Source organism: Lacerta agilis, chromosome 7, assembly GCF_009819535.1.
Source record: "Lacerta agilis isolate rLacAgi1 chromosome 7, rLacAgi1.pri, whole genome shotgun sequence".
In the NCBI taxonomy this organism is placed as follows: Eukaryota; Metazoa; Chordata; class Lepidosauria; order Squamata; family Lacertidae; genus Lacerta; species Lacerta agilis.
In genome coordinates, this window is record NC_046318.1 from 80,390,446 (window position 1) to 80,413,391 (window position 22,946).

General features: G+C 45.2%; 2 protein-coding genes across 18 annotated transcripts in view; one reads left to right on the forward strand and one right to left on the reverse strand.

The window, feature by feature from the left end:
• Window positions 1-3,140: 3,140 nt before the first annotated feature.
• Window positions 3,141-6,738, forward strand: RPLP1 (ribosomal protein lateral stalk subunit P1). The gene is made up of 4 exons (XM_033155924.1): window positions 3,141-3,339; window positions 5,301-5,375; window positions 5,741-5,855; window positions 6,602-6,738. Exons 1-4 carry the CDS (start codon window positions 3,268-3,270, stop codon window positions 6,679-6,681), a joined length of 342 nt encoding a protein of 113 aa, XP_033011815.1. The 5' UTR covers window positions 3,141-3,267; the 3' UTR covers window positions 6,682-6,738.
• A 1,496-nt stretch (window positions 6,739-8,234) lies between these two features.
• PTK2 (protein tyrosine kinase 2) overlaps window positions 8,235-22,946 on the reverse strand; it is a 175,594-nt gene continuing 160,882 nt past the window's right edge. For 11 of the 17 annotated variants that reach the window (XM_033155919.1, XM_033155920.1, XM_033155909.1 and 8 more), the window contains 6 exons: window positions 21,162-21,201; window positions 20,611-20,717; window positions 14,974-14,982; window positions 11,075-11,230; window positions 10,518-10,598; window positions 8,235-9,286 (listed from right to left, as the gene is read on the reverse strand). In XM_033155919.1, the coding sequence (XP_033011810.1) occupies window positions 9,074-9,286; window positions 10,518-10,598; window positions 11,075-11,230; window positions 14,974-14,982; window positions 20,611-20,717; window positions 21,162-21,201 (606 nt within the window). In that variant the 3' untranslated portion in view covers window positions 8,235-9,073. The remainder of the gene's footprint in view (window positions 9,287-10,517; window positions 10,599-11,074; window positions 11,231-14,973; window positions 14,983-20,610; window positions 20,718-21,161; window positions 21,202-22,946) is intronic. The other 6 variants (XM_033155906.1, XM_033155908.1, XM_033155922.1 and 3 more) reach the window with 1 other exon arrangement.

The following is a 22,946-nucleotide window of genomic DNA, read 5'->3' on the forward strand; positions in this document are numbered from 1 at the left end:
TGATAAATATCAGATGATAGTGATATTTGAAGGCAGATATTACAATCCAATCCAACTATGCCCATTTTACAAAATACTATTTTTGGCACCCGTTTCTTTTCAGTGGTATTGTCCCATCTATGAAAGAATGCCTCCACCCCAATAAGATCATCTCATACCTATATTACTGTCTCTTTCCACCAAGTGAACTCTGTAATGTTGGGTTACCTAACCTTTACAATTGGTCTTTGTGTTCTGGCGTGATTCTGACCTCCCTGCCAGCATAGAGTGGGACTATTACTTCTCTTGATCTGAACATTATATTTCTGTTGATGCATTAGTTTTTTTGCGGCTCCATCACACCATTGACTCATGTTAAGCTTGTGGTCCACCAAGACCCCTGGATTCTTTTCACACGTACTGCTAGTTCAGGTATCTCCCATCTTATATTTGTGCATTTATTTCTTCCTTGTGAGTCCCATGGACTGCAAGAAGATCAAACCTCCTATCCATTCTGAAGGAAATCAGCCCTGAGTGTTCACTGGAAGGGCAGATCCTGAAGTTGAGGCTCCAGTACTTTGGCCACCTCATGAGAAAAGAAGACTCCCTGGAAAAGACCCTGATGCTGGGAAAGATTGAGGGCACAAGGAGAAGGGGACGACAGAGGATGAGATGGTTGGACAGTGTTCTCAAAGCGACTGGCATGAGTCTGACCAAACTGCGAGAGGCAGTGGAAGACAGGAGTGCCTGGCGTGCTCTGGTCCATGGGGTCACGAAGAGTCGGACCCAACTAAACAACAACAGGACAAATATGTTTTCTGCCTTATTTGCAGTATAACGAACATAGGAAGCTGCCTTGTACTGAATCAGACCATTAGTCTGTCGATCTCAGTATTGCCTCTTCTGTCAGCTGCTCTACTTGAAGATGCTGGTGGAGACTGAACCTTTTGCATGCCACTTGAGGCTGGGGAAACAAGGTTGTGGCATAATGAGGCTGTCACTACTAGCCTCGAAGTTAAGGTTACCAGATTTTTTTTCAATGAATCCGGGGACACTTTTCAACTTCATTAGGAATGCTAGGATTTTGTCAGGGGATTGATTTGTAGATCCTGGGACTCTCCCCTGGAAACGGGGACGTCTGGTAACCTAACTCGAAGTGTTACTAAGGTCTAGAAGGCAGCAAGTTGCTGTGACCTTTCAGTGACATTAAACTGCAGAGGTGCCAAGTTGGCAACCCTGTCAGTGTCACAGCCCCCTAGTCTTGCTGGCTGGAGCTTCGGTTGCTGGCTTAGTGAGCACAGCAACTGCACTGAACCCAGGCCAGAAACCCCCCACAGGAGTGGGAGCAGTCTCAAAGCCCTAGCTGAAGAGACCCAGCAAGCCATGCTGTTTGGGCCCAGCTCCTTGATTGGAAGAGAGGGAGGCCAAGGAAACTTTGAAAGCAGGTGGAATGACTGAGGACACCTCCACACAGCTGCCACTACTCCATCCTCCATCCTGCTAAAGAGGCATGGCTTGTGTTTTTCGTCTTAGGCCCTGTCTTTACTACACATTTAAATCACTATGATACCACTTTAAGCTGTCATGGCTTGCCTCCAATGAATCGTGGGAATTATAGTTTGTTACAGGTGATGAGAGTTATTGGGGGACCCCTGATACCCTCAGAGAGGTATACTAGACCCAAGGAACTGGGGGAACTTAATTTAAGCCCTAGCAGGGAAAATTCCCACAGAGAAGATATTGGGACGTGGGGTGGTCACATACCCAAATTATTCCCCTCCTTCCAATTAGCACTTTTCCCTCGAAAAATCCCTCCCTCCTTGTCCCATTTCCCCTCCCCTTAGCCCAATGCTGAGCAGAGAATGATCTCTGAGCATTGGAGCGTTTTGCTAAGGTAGCCCTCTCAGCAGGGCGCCAAAAGGCCAGTCAACTTTGCCTGTATTTCTGCCAGGCAGGAAAAAAAGAGACAAAGGCTTGAGCAATGCAGCGGTGTGTGTGGCGGGAGGGGGGTGGAGTTTAGCCGTTCCTGCTTACTTAAATGAGCCCAGGACTGTGAATGGGGCCCCTCTAAGAGTTTAAAAAACAGCTGCCCGCCCCCTTCCTCCTCCGCTATTGGCTGACTCCCACGCCGCCTAGCAACGGAGCAACAACCGAGGCTTAAAACCTCCTAGCCTCATGTGACATGCGCACAAGGCGTTTGAGCGGTAGCGGCGAGGTTCTGAGCGGCTCACGGAACAGCCTCTCTCCTTCGACTTCCGGTGGCCATCTTTGTTGGTGGAAGTGGCTCTGCTTGCGTGGGTGGCTCAAAGGAGGCACTGAGCAGGCGCTGAACAGGAACATACATTGGTTGGCTTTGATGTTTCGATACCTCCAGCAAGAAGGAAGGCAGCGTGAAAGGTTCGGGGACTCCCCCCGCCCGCCTCCGTGACGTCATCAGCGAAGCTTCAGAGTAATTCAGGGGCTCTCCTTAGGCAGGCTAAATGAAGTGATAACAAGGCTTTCAAAGATGGGGGCATCTTATTAATATTTATTAAATTTGCATACCGCCCTTCATCCGAATATCTCAGGGTGGTTCACAGCATAAAAATACAGAATAAAATAGTACATAATAAAAAGCATACTATATATTTATAGCACACTTCAAGAATCCTGGGAACCATTACAGAGCTACAATTTTCTGTCACTTTTTAGAAATGACTGTTCTTAGGTTCTGCAAGGCTGCAGACTCGCCTTTCCTCGTATAATTGTTTTCTGGCGCCTACATTTGCCCCAGGATTTAAATATGGCTTCCCGTGTGTAACAAGAATCTCTCTTCTCAGAACGTGGGATGGGTTACTCTACAATTTTCGGACGCCTAGACATTACCCATGGAGCCTCTTGGCCCCAGATGGCGTCGACACAAGGAAGCAACCACCGCCTCGCTGATTGGCTTTCGTCCTCTTCGACTCCTCGCGTCCGCCGCCAACCAAGGAGTATCCGTCGCCACGATTGGTCTTTGTGTTCTCGCGCGAATCTGACCTCCCCCTCCATCCGCTGACTAAAGCCCGCCCCACCGCAACGCGACTGGCTCTTGGCCGGCCACGCTCTCCGCTATTGGCCAGAGCACCCCACTGCGAGCGAGCCGGGATTGGTTGGGGCAGTCTATATAAGCTCCGTCAGCCACGAGGGGCCTTCCTTTTCTCCAAGCTCCCTCAGCGAGGCGCGCAAGGTGCTGTGTCCTTCAGTAGAAGCTAAGGCCGATTTCCCAGCCGGCGACTAGCACCGCGCACCGACCCCCAACTGCCCGCCATGGCCTCCGTCTCCGAGCTCGCCTGCATCTACTCCGCCCTCATTCTGCACGACGACGAAGTCACCGTCACGGTGAGGGAAAGGGGGAGGCCGCGCGCGGAGGGGCTCAGGGCGCATGCGCCGGAACACCGTGGCACGTGGAGGGAAAACGGCCACTCGGGAAGAGGAGCTAAAGGGGCGGAAGGAAGAGCAGGCCTGGCCCAGCCACGCTGGTTCAGGTGCCCCTTCTGACAATGCTCACCCTCTGCTAATTTTACTTACTTGATCCGTATGGTGCCTTTCGATTAACAGCATAAAAAAACATAAGATAAAACCACAATATGCAGAGTCAAAACAATGCCCTTCCAAAAACATAAAATTTAAAATTGGATAGGTTGTTAGGCAAATATCCTGGTCGAAAACGAACGTTTTCTCCTGGCGCCTGAAATTGCAGATGTTCCTGGGGGAGAGCATTTCATTTAACTCCGTGAGAAAAGGTCACCACCAATGGGGTGGTGGGGGAGCAAGGGTGGGCGAGCGAGGCCGCCACGTTGAGGATATTTGCTGCCCTCGCCAGAAACAGCAATGCGGGCATTTGGATCTGTAGGAAAAGAGAAGCAAAGGGGTTGGGGGCTATATGCCGGGGGTTCTTTAGCTGCGATTTCTGCAACACTGGAGGTTGGACGCTTATGACCCTTGGGATCCCTTTCAGTGCTACAGTTCTGTGATTCCTCTTCACCCGTCACCCCATATAGTGACAGCCACAAACTGCTCTGACTTCAGAAGGGGGGTTAGGCAAATTGGTGGGAAGCTGAGCTAGCAATGGCTACTAGGCACAGTGGCTGTGTTATTCCTCCTCCATGGGGAGGTAGTATTGTGGACTAGATGGATCTTTGGCCTCATCCAGAAAGGCTCTTCTGACCTTTGGATGCTGGCTGCTGTTTAGCTTTCATCCTGTGTTTTGCTTGATCCCACAACACTGCAGAATAGGGGCAGTCCTCAGTGGGCTCCCCAACTCACATCAACCCCAGCCAGCATCGCAAATGGTCAAGGATGATGCGGGTTGGATCTTCACATCATGTGAAGGGTGGTAAATTGGCTACCCATCTCAAAGCTAGGGGAATATCAGAAGGCGGGTGGGGAGGAATGTCGTTTTAGTATCTATAGATGTAACGCTTAGGGCCTTCAGCCTACACTGTCTTTTAAGGCAGCCTGCACCAACCTGGTGCTCTCCAGATGTTTCAGACTACATCTTCCTGTCAGCTACATGCAGCATGTACTGGCTGTGGATGATGTGGTATAAGGTGTCTGCAGAGGTTCTCCAAGGGTGGTAAGGCTCAATTAGGAAAGGAATTTTATCAACCCCATCAGTGTCAGAGTGATTCCTTTAGCAGCCTTGTATGTATTGCCACGAAGGTTACTAGCCCCCCCCCCTCTGTGTGTGTGTGTGATAAAACACACACACACTAACCTAAGTTCAACCTAGCAATGGGGCTGTCATTCTCTGCTGGGAACTTGTGGGCTTCCACTTGCCTGCTTGGAATTTATATGCATATGAACTCAACTGAAATAAGAAGGTAGGGAGTACTACATACTATTTTGAAATGTTAGTTTCAAATTATTCAGATAGGGGATGGCACAAATACTATGCACCAAGTAATGCCTTTTGATTTGATGATGGAGGCATATAAGTGTGTTTGGCCAGATTAACAGAGACAATTAGGGGACAACCTACACAAGAATTTCAGAAGGAATGGGGGAAATGCAGAGAATACTTTACCAAACAGTGCCCCAAAATATACACCTGGACTTGTTTTGATTAATTGCTACAGGAGACTGCGGTTTTTTAAGTCATAATTGGGAAAAATTGTAATAATCCCATATAAAAGAAACAGTATACATGTAGTAAATAAGGAGACCATTTACAGGAAAAAGGAAGTCTTTTATTTTTATGTTATGTTTTCTTTGTGTAAGTAAAGTGTGTTTTGGGGGTAGGGGGTGGAGTATGATCTGTGACCTCATTTCTTTAATAATTTTCTTCACATTTTGTTTAGGAGGACAAGATCAATGCCCTAATCAAAGCAGCCGGAGTGAATGTTGAACCTTTCTGGCCTGGACTATTCGCAAAGGTAAGACTAATGAGGAACAAGTCATCCAGTAGAAATACATTTATGGAAAGAATATATTCCAGTCTCCTCAGCCTGCTGCCTTTAGGGTGTTGTTGGATCACAACTCCCATCATACCTTACCAAAGGCCTTGCAGGCTGGGGCTGATTGAAATCCAACACTATCTAGAGGGCCATGTAGGATAAGTATTTACATATGGTGCTTGGCTGGCAGATTTATGTATTTTGGGGACAGCAGTGCCAATTTTTCTACTACAACTCTTACCAGTTCTAGAGCAGTAACTGGCTCTCAGTTTGTGCTGTATAATGGGTGGTTGTCACTCAAATTGATATGCTCCCGTTTTTAGTAACTTGTTTATTCTGACTAGGCCTTGGCCAACATTGACATTGGAAGTCTCATCTGTAATGTAGGAGTTGGTGGTGGTGCTCCAGCGGCTTCAGCCCCTGCCGGTGGAGGGGCACCTGCTGGTGCTGCTGCTCCTGGTAAGTGCAATTCTTTCCTTATTTAAGAGGCCTTTAGATCCATTTAAGTGGGATGCAATTTTTTCCAGAAAGGGACTATCAAATAAGCCATGCTAGAGGCTGTCCTATGAATGTCTCTTTTTCCTCTTTGTGGATTGTCCACAATTTGTGTGGTGGTAATTAAATTTGTGTGGTGGGTTAAACCACAGAGCCTAGGGCTTGCCGATCAGGTGGTCAGCGGTTCGAATGCCTGTGATGGGGTGAGCTCCCATTGCTCAGTCCCTGCTCTCCTGCCCACCTAGCAGTTTGAAAGCACATCAAAGTGCAAGTAGATAAATAGGTACCGCTCCGGCGGGAAGGTAAACGGAGTTTCCATGCGCTGCTCTGGTTTGCCAGAAGCGGCTTTGTCATGCTGGCCACATGACCCGGAAGCTGTATGCCGGCTCCCTCTGCCAGTAATGCAAGATGAGCGCCGCAACCAGAGTGTCAGACATGGCTGGACCTAATGGCCAGGGGTCCCTTTACCTTTAATCTGTACCTAACAAGTTTGGTCCTCGAAGCATACACCTCAAGGGTCAAAAGGCAGGGCAAAGCGGTTCAGCATTATCTAAAACCTGTTCAATGGAGGTGTTGCACACTTCTGGGGTGTTCCACAGCTTAGGGGCTGCAACAGAGTCATCCAGTGTGCGTGCTAAAACAGCTTAATGGGTGTTAATCAGTTAAGGTGGACTGAGATTGCTGTATTCTAATCAATATTAATTTTGCAGCTGAGGAGAAGAAAGAGGAAGAAAAGAAAGAAGAGTCAGAAGAATCCGATGATGACATGGGCTTTGGTCTCTTTGACTAAACTAAGCAAACTTTTTGTACTCTTTGCTAATAAAGATACAAAAGCATGTAAATGTAATCTCATTTGCTCACAAAGTTTCTTCTGGTAATACATGAGGTGAGTGCTGGATTTGGCCAACCAGGTGCATGTGGGAAGCCTGAAAACTGCACATAAATGCAAGAGACCTCCCCCCACCAGCAGTTACCAACAGGCAGCGTTCAGAGGTGAAATGCTTCTGAGTGGCTCTTGGGAAAATTCATCTGTGAGCAACCATTGTTGTATTAGACATAGACTAGAGAGTTCCTGTTTACATCCTGGGAAAGTTGATGGTTTTAGAAACCGTTTCTCTACAGCAGAAGTAGTGAATCTTCATCTCTCTCACCTCTGCAAACGATGGAGGAGTGTGGCTTTAGGGGTGAAGTCAAACTTTTGGAGAGTTACAGTGCCTGCTGTGGCTGTAGAGAAAAATACAGGGGAGAGGTGTTTTGTTGCAGCTGGGGCTGAGTTCTGCTGCAGAAGGATTTAAATTTACCCCCCCCCCAATTTCTTCATTAAACTGAACGAGAATTGGCGTACATCAGGGGTCAGCAAACCTTTTCAGCAGGGGGCCGGTCCACTGTCCCTCAGACCTTGTGGGGGGCCGGACTATATTTTGAAAGAAAAAAAATGAACTAATTCCTATGCCCCCCAAATAACCCAGAAATGCATTTTAAATAAAAGGACACATTCTGCTCATGTAAAAACACGCTGATTCCCGGGCCTTAGTTTGGGGACCCCTGGCATACATGTTGAAGTTGTGATCAGATCTCCCCATCAGCTGGATCTAAGGTGAGAGCCGCACATTCACCACTCCTGAAGTATGATGGTGGGGTTTCTTCAATGTGCTGACAAGCCTGATGGTGCCATGTTTTGTTTCATGGACTGGAGGTTCCCCACCCCAACCTGTAAAGGTAAGAACTGCCGGTAGGTGAAAGCAATAAGGTGATTTAGAATGGCAAGGATTATAGGCCTTTTAGAGCCTAGTCCTCAACCTCCTAACAGTTCAAAATCCCTTAATGAAGTTCATGCCAAGCGTGTGTACCCCCATCCAAGACAATCCTTATTTCACTATTCTTAAAAAATGCACACTGAAGCTATTCATATTCCTATATACTGGGCATTTTTAAAGAGATTTCCCCCTAAATGTGTTCCAGAGAGGATTCTGTTTGATACCGCACAAGGTGACCTACCATTACAGAGGGGTAGAGAGGCAAAACAAATTGGGAAGAGAATTCTGTACTATGTTGCCACAAAACAATTACATCACATTTGCCCAGGTTCTATTTTTAAATGGTTGTATGTCTACCGTATTTTCTGGCGTATAAGACGACCTCCAACTTTTCCAGTTAAAATATAGAGTTTGAGATATTCTCCACCCGGCGTATAAGACGACCCCCGACTTTTGAGAAGATTTTCCTGGATTAAAAAGTAGTCTTATACACCAGAATATACAGTAGTTTCCTTAGGGGAAAAGGAAACACATGAAAAATGCACTATTTCATTATAATCCCTTAATCAGGCACACCAATGGCAGGTTTAAAATATTCATCATGGCTTTAATCTTTCTTTATAAATTATATAAAAATGGGGAACATGTATGGTTACATAACATTTTCTTCTAAATTCAGCTTTTGTGTTGCTCTGGTACAAAGCAGCTTGTTTTTGCTTCCGAGGAAAACAACTGCTACAAAAAACTGGCATGTTATTCTGGTGAATAAGACAAGTTCTCTTGTTGCTGTTCTACAACTACTTTCCAATCCAATGCTTCACACGTCCACATGGAAGGGGAGGGAAACAAATGGATGAAGAGGACTTTCTGTTTTGAAATGACAGACGCTTTGAAAATATAGCTTTTTAATCTTTCTCTGTAAATTGTGATTAGCATTTTGCGGCTTTAAGTGTTCTAATAAAAAAAAAGTATTCCAGTCTGGACAGTTCGCATATTGTGGGCAAGAATTCTCAGCCCTGAGGTTTCCCAGAATTCTTCACAATACCTTTGCTCAGTTCTGCACCTTGGAAAGTTCAAGGTCTTTGACTTGTTTCTTTTTCTTTTAAAAAAAAATCCATTGGCAAATGAAGATTCACATTCCACATAATGTGAAAATTTCAAATTTATGTCCACTGATTCTGTGCAGATACAGTTCTGTGAAAATTGACACATTTTCAATCTCAGACTTTTCCTGGCATTGTCAATTGAGGGGGAAAAAAGATGCTTGAAGATAGAAGAACCAACAGGCGTCATTTTGTTAAGCAGCATGGGAATTACTGGAAATCCAGGACCAGGAGGGGTCAATTCTCATTTCTGCTGGAAGGCTAATTGCCCATTAAGGGAGCAAGGCTCTCCCAACTGCACAATGCAAACTGCCCTCTGCATTTAGTGGGGCCTGGACTGGCCAATCGATTTTAGCCTGGCTTGGTCAATAACATCCAGCAAGTTTTTTGCATCCACAGCCAGAGCATGAGCTGCCGTGAGCATCTGCTTTTTGTATTCCTGCTGCAGGCTAGTCATGACATATTGCTGAGCAAGCTTCATCTTGTTAATCAGTTCAGCGAGGTCAGAGTTCAGGAGTTTCTGGGCCATCTCAATCTGGAAGAGAGAAGAATCAGGATGACACCTGGTGTAGGAAAAGGCAGAAAGTGCTACAATACTCCTCTTGGTGGTGGGAGGGACTTCTATTCCCAATGAAAGTTTCACCTTTACCTAAAACAACTGGACCTTTAGTTGGAAATGTTCAATGTCCCTGCAGAGCCAGTGTGTTGTAATGGTTAAAGAGTGTTGGACGAGGGCGGGAGAGCAGGGTTCAAATCCCCACTGGGTGACCTTTGGCCAAGTTGCCTCTTAGCCTAACCTAAGAGCCAGTGTGGTGTAGTGGTTAAGAGTGGCAGACTCGTAATCTGGGGAACCGGGTTCGTGTCTGCACTCCTCCACATGCAGCTGCTGGGTGACCTTGGGCTAGTCACACTTCTCCGAAGTCTCTCAGCCCCACTCACCTCACAGAGTGTTTGTTGTGGGGGAGGAAGGGAAAGGAGAATGTTAGCCACTTTGAGACTCCTTCGGGTAGTGATAAAGCGGGATATCAAATCCAAACTCTTCTTCTTCTTCCTACCTCACAGGGTTGTGAGAATGAGATGGGGAGGAGAACCATGCACACCACCTTGAGATCTTTGGAGGATGAAGGTGGTATGTAAATGTAATAAAAAAATAAGTCACTTAGGTGTGCAACTCACTAAATAATAGTCAAGGCCACTACAGTGGAACCTCAGTTTTTGAACTTAATCCGTTCCGGAAGATGTTTGAAAACAGAAGCATTCACTTCTGGGTTGTCAGCGTTCGGGTTCTGAATTGTTCGGCAACCAAGGTTCCACTGTACTGTTTTTTCCAGGGGCTATAATGGAATTTATTAGGTCCCTGGATTTCAGAGCTTAGCTTTGCAAGTGTGCTAGCAGTTTTATTGCTGCGCCACTAGGGGGAGATCATTCACTTAGCATAGTAAAGCTTCCCCTGGTGATGACTTTTTGCTGTTTGTAAACAATGCCGTGTCCCCACCCCTGTTACTCTTGCCTCCCAATGGACATGCTCATGTCATACTGTTCTACCTCCCAAGTTCTACCTCCCAGTAGCCACATGAGGCTGCTATACCACTAATGGGTCCAAACCGGTTGCTGATTACACTTCTATATGAAGGGCTAATATTCACTGGGAAGGTTAGCATATGAGAGGCTCCATAGACTCTTGTGCTGCTCAACCCAGACCAATGACTGCAGAGAGCATTGAAGTGTAGGCCTGCCATCCAGCAATTAAAGCTTTAATCATCTACCTCTCTGTGAGTGCTTGTTGGGAGCACTGGGATGGTCTCGTCAACTGTAGCCAGTAAAGTTCGAAGTGCCAAGCCAACCTCCTAGCCAAAGACAAGAGATCATGATTAATTAGATACCAATTATCCCAATCCCATCCTGTGGGATTCCTACTCAGTCATTCCCACTATGGACCTGACATTTCCGTAGGCATCCTCTCAAGCTTCTCTTCCGAGCAGAAAGGACTAGAAATATAACAAATTCAGAGATTTTCAGTATCCTGAGTTTCATGCCCTGGTCAAATTCCACCCATGTGTCTTTTACACGCAGCCCCATTTGTGTTCGCTTTACATGCTAATAAACTATATGCTTCAAGGAGAGTGAACCACATACAATCTTTCATTACTAGATGTAGGGGCTGGTTCAGATGCTTAGGTTTCTCTCCATGCAGGGCAGCTTGAGAATGTGCACACACACAACCCCGTATATCCCAATCTTGGTCTTCGATTTTCTTCTGCCACACATCTTGAAAGACTATAAGGCCACTCTATGTGGGGTGGTGGATGGAGGACTATCTTACCTTCACCATGGGGACATACTCTTCCGGTGGGGCTGGCTGAATTCTGCTGGACATCTCTATGACCGCTTTCACAAGGCCTGTGACATTCTCGTAGACCTTGTCATTGGAACGATCCAAGTTGGCTGTTGGGGGAGGGCTAATCTCTTGCGGCTGAATCTGGAGGGGAAAGGAGATAGCTTTACTTCCACGTGCTTCCCCACCAGATGGCGCTCATCTACTTTTCTAAGTTTCAGCTTCACGACTCCTTTCTGTAACTACAAACACAGGGCATACATATTCAAACAGTGGCCAAGCTGATGGAAACCCTGAAGAGTTTCTAAGGTTCAGTGGCCAAGACTGGGAATTCGAACTAAGCTGAACCACAATATGAAATCAGAGAGCAGAACCAAGTTGGAACACTTCTCTCGTGTTGCAGTTGGTGCCTCTGCTCCAACAGAATCTGCATAACCTTCAATATTTAGAAACAAAATAAAAAATAAAAAATAAATCCTTCCAGTAGCACTTTAGAGACCAACTAAGTTTGTTTTTGGTATGAGTTTTTGTGTGCATGCACACTTCTTCAGATATTTAGATTATCTTCAGATCACCTAAATTCAATTGAAATATTCCAGAGTAAAGAGTCTGATGATTGCAGACTCTGATAGCATTGAAATTAGCTTATGACCCCTTGTAGTCATTGGGCTGGTTCCAGTCTTGTAGTGCAATCCAATACATGCGTAAAGGTAAAGGGACCCCTGACCATTAGGTCCAGTCGCGGACGACTCTGGGGTTGCGGCGCTCATCTCGCTTTATTGGCCGAGGGAGCTGGCGTACAGCTTCCAGGTCATGTGGCCAGCATAACATGCTTACTTAAAAGTAAATTCTATAGTGTTTATTGGTATATACTTTCAGGTAAGAGGGTGCAGGACTGCTGTGTAAATTATTTAATCTTTACATCCATGGACAGGTTGGGCATGACTTAAATCCCACTGATTTCAATGGAAACAAAGTTCAGCTAACAAACTTCAGTTAACTAAGGAATGGAAGGGGTGTGTTAGGATCCAGCTGATCTCCAGATGAGCTAGAAGATTCCCAGAGCCCAGCCAAGCTATGCCAGCTTAACTCTCCCACTCAGCTCAGCCAGAGAGAAACCAGATTATCTCCCCCAGATGGTTGAACCAAGACCAGTGCCCCTTAAGCTGGCGTAAAACCCAAAAAGGGGGTTTCTGGGAGCTGGGACCAGAGAAGGGGGACTCAGACAGAATACTAAGCCAGTCAGCTTGGTCTTATGCCCTGTCAAACCAGTGTAAGTTAGACTGGCCCAAAGGGTGATGTAACAAACACTACTTTAAAGGTTTATTTTCCTTGTGCCAGAAACTTACGTTGGCTCAACCAGCAATAGCCCTGCTGCTGCTGCTGCTGAACAGTTTGTATCTGGTGTAACCTTATGGAAGGTTAATTTACACCACCCTGCTTTATGCTTCTGATGGCACGTATGATGCCAATGCTCAGCTTAAATATTTCCACCTCTTAACATCCTTTAGGTCTAGTCCTTGGCTGCATCTTTGTGTGCAGGAGATTCCCTACTACTAACTCCTCAGGGTAACAATGTATTCTGACAATCTGGATTTTTTGTGTTCATTCTTTTGCTGCATGTACATCCAGTGAGAGTAGGCATGCAAATGATACTCAGGGAGATGTGTGAGGAGAAGTGAAATCAAATACTGGGGGTGGAATTGTTACTGAAGCACCAAATCAACTAGATTTCCTGGAAATGTATAGAGGTTTGTATTCCATGGAGATGGTGTGTGAGTGGAGCAGACTTTCACTCATGCAAGATATCTCCACCTTCCTCTTCTCCACCCTGCAGCTCCCCACACTCCCCCCAAAATCTTCAAGAGTGTTGGGGAATCCTCTGGAGCAGATTTGGGTGGAGAATGCGGGCTGCAGGAGAAAGGAGAACCCACTCCAAGTTCCACAGTGGTAGAGCACATCCTTTGCAGGCACAAGACCCCCAGCTCAATCCCTGGCAGTGCCCTCTCTACCCTCTTGAGCAGCTTTGAGAGCCACAGCCAGGGAGGTAAACCAGTGGTGGGAGAGGCCGACGAAGCGCATGACAGTTTAAGTGGGTGAGGCAGCTTCCTGTGTTGTTCATGGGTCTTAAGTCAGGGTTTGGTCAGAATATCCCCTTGCCTGCTGTGTTTGGGCACCACCCCCTCGATACTTTTATATTAAGGGATGGTTTCTATAAATAAATATGAAGAGCAGTCAAAAGTGAAAAGCTGTGCACTCCAGGAGCCTAAGAAGTTTCAGACGTTACAGTGGGGAAAGGCTGCACATGCCTCCTTTTAAGGCTAAGGCAAACAGTCATTCGAGAGGACACATTGTGCTGCGGGCACAGTTGGAACGGCAAACACTGCCTTCAGTTTGCTTCATGGTGTACATGCCCGAGTCTGCAGCACAGCAGCAAAATCAGCCACCCTGTTGCTTCCACTTCTCCCTTCCTGTGCCTGGTTCTGAAATGGGAGGGTGTGGGATACTCTTTCCCCAAAGGTGCAGCAGCTCAAGGCAGAGCAGGGAGGAGCAAGGGGCAGGTAAGAGAATTACCTGCATGTTGACTGGCTGAGAAAGGAGCTTGCTTGCCTGCTCCTTTCCTACAGCTGACAGGAAGGCAGCCACCTTCCCCCTCTCACTGGGCAGGACGTGGAGGCAGGGAAGCACTTCACAGCTGAAGGCTCCTCCCATTCTCAAAGAATTAGGGGGGTGGGGTGGGGGGTGAGGAAATGCCTGCAAAAGAGCAGCCAGCCAGATGTTTGCAATGTTATCAGCACTGATGTGCTGCTATGCTACAGGTGTACTTCTGCTGTGGCACTAACTGCATGACTGGACTGGATGAGGGCCAAAAAACTGAGCTTGAACCCGGGGAAGATGGAAGCACTGTGGGTTGGTAGTCGTCATGTTTGGAGAAATCGGCCAGTTGCCTGTTCTAGATGTGGTTGCATTCCCTCTGAAAGAAACAGAGGTTCAGAGGTTGGGGGTGCTCCTGGAGTCATCTTTGTCACTGGAAGCTCCGGTAGCCTCTGTGGCTAGAAGTGCCTTTTGCCGGCTATTGCTGGTATGGCAACCACAGACGTTTGTGGACAGGGATAGTATTCTGTATTGGTATCCTCAAGACTCTGTTATTGCAGTGCACTCTATTTGTGGATCTAGTCTGGAGGCTTCAGCTGGTGAAAAACGCTGTTGTTACGACTGCTGTTGGGGGCAGACTATTGCCAGCACGTAACTCCAGAACTCAAATGTTTGCATCTGCTGCCTTTGTGGTACCAAGTGAGGTTCAAGGTCCTTAACAATTTGGGTTCAGGATACCTCAAGGACTTGTATCTAATCCGTTGTATCACTGAAGTCTTCAAGGGAGTCACTGTGAGTGGTCCCTTGCATGCAAGGCTCATATCCACCAGGAACTGTGTGTTTAGTGATGTGGGTCCAATTTTACGGAATTCCCTTCCAGTTAGGGTCAGATAGGTCCCTCCCTACTGAACGTAAGGCGACTACTGAAGACGTTTATATTCCATATGTTTTAACTGAACTTTGATCTCGTTTTAACTGATTTTTACTTTCTACGTTGTATCTTTGTAAACTGCTTGGAGACTAGGGTGGTTAAGTGGCATATAAATTATTTAAATAAATAAAGCAAATGAATAAGTGATTCTGCAGACGTGGCGGCCCTTCATTTCTCCCTCCCCGGCTGGCTGAGAACACATGATTCATTTCTAAGGGGTGAAGGTGTTTCTGATGGATTGGAGTCTGAACAAATTTCAGTGGCGACCAGAGCGCATGCAAAGGCATTTGTGAAAAGCAAAAGGCCCTGCCACACGTAGTCTTGTCATTCGCACAACCACACGCACACTCTGAGTGCTTACCCTCCATGGCTAGTGTCGAGCAGAGTTTGAGGGGTGGTTAAAGAAATTTACCAGAAGAGAAAGGGAGAAGAAAGAAAAAAAACACAAGGTTAATAAAATGTAGCAAGGGGAGCAGGAATTCCAAAATATGAGGAATAGCAAGAAAGACCTGTTAAAACGCCCCAGCCCCAAAGTTCATCCAAACCCATGTCTGCTCAGTTGTGTTAGCCACTGCCCCACCCCCACCCACCCCCTACAGAAACGGAGTATCCATGCCCAGGGAGAGTTTTATCTGCCATGCACCCCAGCAAGAGAGCATGCAAACAGCAACAGGGGCAAAACAGTACAGCAAGAAGCAAAGGAATTAAAGATTACGAGGAGCCCCTCAGACACCTGGTTCTCTGCACAAGAGATCAAGCAGAGGAAAATTTCGGTCTCTTTTTATGAGATCAGGGAAAAGTGCTCAGTAGAAGGAATCATTTAGTCATCTAATTGCTCCGCTCCTGTTTGCAAAAATCTTTGGTCAAACCCTTGGCCAAGTTCTATGCTGGAGGATAGTTTGGGGGCCAATTACAAACAACCCACTTGATTCCTACGCTGAAATTCCAGAATCCTGGCAGAATACTGTATCTGCCTAGCTGGATGCTCATTTGTTATGCTTCTCTGCCATTTCTGAAGCCAATAACAACAGTAATCCACCACAAACTAAACAGCCAGGGTTATCTGTGCAATGTTTGGCTGATTTCCCCTTGGCAAATAACTGTTCTTTCAAAAATAAAATCAGAAATGCCTCCAAGCTCCATTTTCCTCCAGATTAAGAAGCTCAGAACTGGTGTTTGCAGTAAGGGGAATTTCTGCATTCTGTCCAATACCGGTTCCTTTTGTGTGACCTAAAAATCTCAGGAAAAGCTTCTGTTTGGCTTGGCAGGTTCCAGCACAGCCACGTTATATGAAAGGTCCTGCAGCTTCCTGAGGGCGGGCCAGGAAAATCCACTCCAGGATGAAAGAGGGAAATGGGATGACGATGCAATATTCTGCCTCCTCCAAAATGTGAATGTAGAGTCCTGGTGACCTGCCCTTTTCAAGGTTTCGTTTTAAGGAGGGTCTCCGTGTTTATACAGGAATTTTAGACTCAAACACTGAGATTAGCAAATCATCCTTTTAAGAGAAACACACTCTCTCTCTCTTTTGGAGGCTTGGCAACTCAAAAGACTCTGGCACTGTTTGTAAGAAAACAATTTTTAAAGCAGCTTGTTGAATCCTCTTATGCTGGCCTCTCAACGCCAAGCAAATCTCAAAACGTTAAGAGGGAGAAAAGGGCACTGTGTCCATTTTTGCCAGACCTCTTGCCATCGATGGCTTGATTGTGAATTCCACAGATGGGAATATACTGGGCCTTCCCATCAGTTCTGCCCCCGTCCCGAAAGCCCTAAAATAGATTTCACTTAATGAGAATCTCCGTTTTCATCGCTAAATGGGAACAGAGCTCTTGGGAAAGGCTCGCCTCTTCAGAAACTTCAACTTTCCTGAGAAAGTAAACCGTTCTAACTGTCCTTGAATTACAACAGCAGATATCCCTGGAGCTGGCCAGAGGTAACTCTAATGGCTGCTCGGATCCCAGGGGATGTTGAGTCGAGAGTGCTACTGGTGCCCAGCTCCTGCTTGTGAGCTACCCACAGGCATCTGGTTGGCCAATGTGAGAAGAGGAGGGTGAACCAGCTGGGCCTGTGGCCCCATCCACCAGGCAGGCTGTTCTCAGGTTCTCAAACACACAAACACCACATGGTGGCAACAAGCATCCCCTTGAAGTTTGATTCCAGCAGCTGGTGAGCAAAAAGGGCCTCTGAATATGAGAGTCACGTTTAGCATCCTGGATAATAGCGTGTAGCAGACTAATCTCTAAGACTTTGTCTAACCCATTTTAAAAAGAGTTTTACCTAGGTTTTTGAGGCTTCTATGTGTTTAACTATGCTTTCACTGCCCCAGCCCACCTATTTTATTCTTCGTTTGTTGCTAGCGCATGAATCAACTGTCTTTAGAGCAGAATATAGGAATAGATTTACTATTTGGGGGGGGGGATAATAAAAAGCACAACTTATTTTCATGTATTAATTATGCACATCTAACACAACCCAATTTGGACAGTCAAGCAAGCCAAAGTAATATGAGTTTTATAGACACCTGAGTTTCTGTAACAGGTCCAGCCAACATGGTGATCTCCCAGAAGCTTTTGGACTACAACGTCCATTATCCCTGACCACTAATCCAACAACATCTGGACAGCACCACACGGGTGGCCTCTGCTGCTGAACAAGGACATGTTTCCTGTGGCTGCACCCTAAATGCAGCGGACTTCTGTGTTGGAGAGTCAAAAGGCCAAAGCATAAGCATTTGTCTGTAGGACATTTAAGACCTTTTTATTTGAGCTGGATGTAGAAGCAAGGTTTAAAAACCAGATTCAGGGGCAAGATGAACTGGATTTCAAGCAGGGCAGGGCTGCAGGGCTTTTAAAAAGCCATATACACCCTCAGCCTTTGTTGACGAGACAGACTTAAAACCTTAACTCTACTGAGGGAAACAGCAATCCACAATTATTGCAGCGGTGAAATAAAGCCAGCATGTCACAAAAACTGTACTGCTGTGCCCATGAAGGAGGAGAAATGTTACTTCATTTGACCACCTGCCTCTGAAAATTATTCCTGCCTGGGGAAAAGCTCAGCTTCTTTAGCCTATTAGCAAGTAGACGTTCAGTTTGTGCCTCAGCTTCCCAGCAATTTGAAACAAAAGCAGGCAAGTTCCCAAAGCTACTGGGTAGAGTTCTGAGTGTTTAAAAGTGAATTCCACCCAGAGGAACAAAGAGACTTTCAGCTGTTGCTACAGAGGCTGAGATTCACAGCCACACAGCAACTCTTGCAGTCTACAAGGGGACTCTGGGCTCTGCATACACGACAAGGCAAACCACCTTTGAAGGGAAGCACAGAAGACTTTCACAGTACAGCACAGGGGGCTGCCCTTAGATGAAATAAAGGCCCAACACAATATTATGCTAAAAGATTGGGAGAAACTGTGGAAAAAAAGGAATTGTTCCCTGCATGCACTGTTTTGAGAGAAAATATAATGAAGATGATGTATAGATGGTATTTAACACCCGTAAAACTTGCAAAAATGTATCGTACATCTGATAACAAATGTTGGAAATGTAAAGAAAAAGAAGGGAACTTTTACCACATGTGGTGGTCGTGCCCCAGGATAAAGGACTTCTGGGAAAAGATTTATAATGAGATGGGGAAAGTGCTGAAAGACACTTTTATTAAGAAACCAGAAGCCTTTCTACTGGGAATAGTAGGAGAAGAAATACCCAAAAGAGACCTAACATTCTTTTTGTTTGCCACAACTGCTGCGAGGCTACTACTTGCCAAGAACTGGAAGAGCCAGGAAATACCAGCAATAGACAAATGGCAAATGAAGATGATGGACTTCATGGAACTTGCCAAACTGACTGGAAGACTCTGTGATCAGGGAGAAGAGACGGTTGAGGAAGATTGGAAGAAATTTAAAATTTATTTGAATTAAGTAATACAGTATTTAGTGTCACTCTAGGAGGTAGTTATAGGTTTTTGCTATATTCTTTTGAAATAGGTTAATTATATGTTTTAGAAGTATAATGGTTAACATGTTACTTTATAGAAACTGCTAGAGAATATTAAGGAAATGAAATTCAGATGGGGTGGGCCGAGGGAAGTCACCCAGTAATGTGATGTAAGTTATCTATGTAAGAAGAACCTATTATTTCTTTTCTTTTTTTCTTCTTTTTCTTTTTATCTTTTGTATAAAATGTAGTACGATGTTTTCTTTTTTAAAATCTTACAAAATCAATAAAAATTATTAAAAATAAATAAATAGATGAAATAAAGGCCCAAAGACCACTGAGCGTGCCTAAAGCCCTCTGGCATCGTGCCAGAGTGGCTCCCGGGATCGTGGCTCGGGTGAGGCTTTGAACAACACAGGTTTTCAAGACTTATTGCCCTGGCATTTCAAAGACTCAGAAATAAATACTCTTGACTGAGCTTTTCTGTGCACAGCTAAGATAAAAAGTCAGCAGAAATGGCGGTGTTCATTTTTGGCCCCAGCACATTATGGAAAACGCAGGATTCAGGACAGCATGAACTTGCATTCAATGAGAAAAGGAACATTAGAGGTGGGTACCATATAGTGAAGAGGGCCCTGTTGTCATATGGTGGTGGAAAGTTCTCTACTGGAACAAAAGGAGACTACCCAAGATTGCAGGGAAAGCGAGGCTGTTCCCGGGAAGCTGCACACTTCAGATTGGGAAGGCTCATGACCCCACTTGTGGCTGGCAACTCTGTTCACTGCAGAAAAGTGTCATTCAGCACAATTATGTTGCATGAAAGGGACAAGCAGCCGGGGCTCCTTGGGGTACCTGGGGCAGTACACTGCAAGTATGGGCCTCATCGGCTTCTCTAACAAGGGCACAAATGGAGTCAGAAGACTGACTGCAGCACATGAAGCACAGGATTTCAACCTCCGCTTAGTAGCATCAAATTGACTGACTGATGATCTAGAACGTTGTTGGCTCAAGACTCCCTCTAGTACATAACAATCCTATGCAGGGCACACTTTGGACACTATATATAATTTACCAAACCACTGTTGATGGAACAGTTGACTGCCTTATTCACATTGCACTAAAGGGTGCATCTCTGGAAAGACTGGTGGAGAACAGGGCAAAAAAACAACAACTGCCCACTGTGCGATGCATGGTAGGTTAGTCATTATTTAGAACTCATGTTAATAGTGGGAGTATATGATCCATCACTACAAGGATGCCATGTAAAAATGCCCCCCAACACCCCGGCAGTTCTATGCTTACAAAATCTGCCCAGATTCTGGCCATGGAGTAAGCTTTCTGCTACCTGCTTCCAATCATTTCTGAGCAGCTACTGAATAGTAATGGCTCATTACACCATGTGAATAGTTTACAGACAAGTGCACTTCACATGGCAAGAGTTGCCAGGGGAAGTCTCTTAAGGGGACAATCATCTGATTCCATTTCAAACCACTATTAATACCCTCCACCAAAAAAAGTTCACAGCAAGGTTCGAGAACAGGGATACACAGTGCTGCTCTTGCATAAACTGTACCATGTACACAAAGATCAACAGGCATGGTATGATTATATGCTGCATCTCGCAGCACTGAGAAGCAACATCAATGTTCCAGCCCAGTCCATACACAATCTCTTATTCCCTATCATTTGTGAAGGAAGTAAGCCGATGACAGGCCTTGGGCACCAGATCTTAATTTGCAAGCTGCAGTTTTGACTCTCCGCTTGCAGATGGATTCCACAACCAGCTTGAGTATATTCAGTTGGGAAACAGAATCTGGCAACCTGGAGGAGCAGATCTAAAATGGCCGAATATGGCAAAGATTGGATATTTATTTTCTTCGGGTACCATGAACTCGGGGTGGGGAGCACCAGGAGAAAGAGCTGCCATAACACACATCTACCTTGATTGGTCAAGAAAGGTTATGGTGGGTTTTGACCTGTTTCTCCTTTAGTAACAGTAATTGTTCAACTTAACCCAGGACTTTGAAGTGTAATGAGCAATACGACCCAACGTTACACTAAGAATATACCTTAACCCCTTCATTGTAGCTGTCCACGGGGCTGTTCAGGCTGGCAAGGCTACCCAAATGGCTGGGAGCTCCTGGGCGAGGTGGTTTCTTTGGTGGAGCAGAATGATCTGGTAAGAAAATATTATACATGCATTGATATGAAGACTACAATCATTAGGCTCATTTAATTGGAATGCAACAGAAACTCATCAAGTCCATTTTCACTAGCACGCCAACCAACCCCTTCTATGAGAGAGCAAAACACACAATCCCCAAAATTAGAACTTAAGAGCAGTTTATATTTTAATTTAATTTACACGTTTGCCCCCCTGGCTTTGAAGTCAAGCAAAGAAGCCTCCTAGATTAGGTAATAGACAGAGTTTGTTTAAATGGACCTTTACAGATCAGACACATGGTATTTCTCGTGAGAAGCTACTGAGGACTGCCACTGGCTTTGACAAATGTTGTTTACCCCAGAATCTAATGGATTTTCTAATAATGGAGGAGAAGACCTAGAGAGGAGAGATTGAGAGTTCACATTGTGACTGTAAAGCTGCCTATTTATGACTTACCTGGTTTACCCACAGGCTGATAAATGTGCTGGTTAGAAGCCTGAAAAAGGAAAATAAGTTTTATTTGTCTGCTCACAGTGTTTATGTACAAAGAAACCCTCTCCATCTAACTCCCCTCCCCCATCATCCTTATGCATCAGGCCATCCAGCCACAAGAATTTCCAACATTTCTCCTCTCCCACTGCTCTCAAATTTCAGGAGAAAACAACATAAAACAAACCCTCCCATCTCCTGCTATTTTGCTCGGCATCCGTGTGATATAGCCATGCAAGGTCACAGCTACCATCACTCAGACAAAATGACATGTTTATAACATTCTACCTCTTCAATCCAAATATAAAAATCCAGGCTACTGAGCTGCAGTATGAAAAGCTCATGCCTCAGGTCTCTCCATATTGTTCAACAGATCTTTCATAATAATTACTCTTGTTTTTCACAATTAATGGAAAACGAACAAAAGACCTTGGTTATTAATTTGGAAAGGGTTTTATAACAGGATTCAAATCTAATCATATTTCTACAACCCTTTGCCAAGCGAGATAAAAGTCTATTCACTCACTGCACAACAAAAGTGGCATTTGTACATGCTGTTTGACTGCTGCATTCTTAGAAAAAACATTGGTTTAGAAAAGCCTGGTGTGCTTTTATCAAAAAGTGAGCATTCACAGAGAAAATTTTCCCTTGCAAGGTAATAGTGCTGACACAAGCAAGGCTATATGGGAATCTGAACAGGACATTTCTGCTGCAGAAAATGTACCATGTGAGTGAAAAGATGTGTTTTCTTCATCAGAACCGAGGCAAGAGCGTTGGGTAGCTCAAATTTTTAAAAGCTGGTTATCTACTAACATAGCATTTCGAGGTCACCTTGCAAAATGAGGCCAAGCCACAGAGCGTCTGCATGAACTCAGCTGCCCCCAAGGATAAATCCAGAATAATTCACTGCACTGATTCATTAAACATGTTCTAGCTAGCTGCTCTAGTGTCACTCTCAGAGCAAATATGTGTCTTTGTGGGTGGCTAAGCTTGCATGCTAGCAAGAGAAAACGTGTAACTGAAAAACTAGCATGAAAGGAGTAAGAAACATCTCAGCTAGTATCTGTAAGGGATTTGAATTGATGTGATGTTGTTCTGTATGTCTGTCTGTCTATCTATCTATCTATCCATCTATATGTGCATGCGCACATTTTTTAAAAATAGGGGTGGCATTCATTAGGTTTTACTCATAGGAAACCTATTGAAATCAACCGACCTAACTTAGTCACATTCCTTAATTTCAAGTGATCTGCTCTGAGCAAAATGTCAATGAAGACCACTCTGTGTTTCTTACCCACCCTTTTGCCATGAGGTCTCAGGGTGGGTCCCAACCAGAAAACATGCAATTATACAACCAGTAAAAATAGTTACAACTATAAAACAAGAACAGTGTGGAAACAATTCCATACAGATACAGGTTAGGATAAATATCTCCATGCCAAAGGGTTCAGTATGCACCAACAGAACGACAAAGTAGATGCCACCACAATGAAGGCCCATCTCATTGCAGAGCCAAATTACCTTGCAGAACTGTACACGAGAAAGCACTTCTGAGAAGTGGAAAGGGCCTTCTGTTTAAATTAGGTTTGCTGGACTGCAAGGGACGGTTAGAGAGGTTACCAACAATGGGAGATCCTTCAGCTCTGCTGTATGAACATAGAACAGTGCAGTATGTTCCAGCTGTCTACACAACTTGTTTCTCTGGAGGACCTGGGCAGCTACTCATTGATCTCAGGGGTGATGCCAGAATAC

Bases quoted from the DNA above. Each gene is read 5' to 3' on its own strand.
- RPLP1 (XM_033155924.1), top strand. From the start codon at position 3,268: ATGGCCTCCGTCTCCGAGCTCGCCTGCATCTACTCCGCCCTCATTCTG. The intron at 3,340-5,300 runs GTGAGGGAAAGG...CATTTTGTTTAG, and splicing joins ACGACGAAGTCACCGTCACG to GAGGACAAGATCAATGCCCT. The intron at 5,376-5,740 runs GTAAGACTAATG...TATTCTGACTAG, and splicing joins GGCCTGGACTATTCGCAAAG to GCCTTGGCCAACATTGACAT.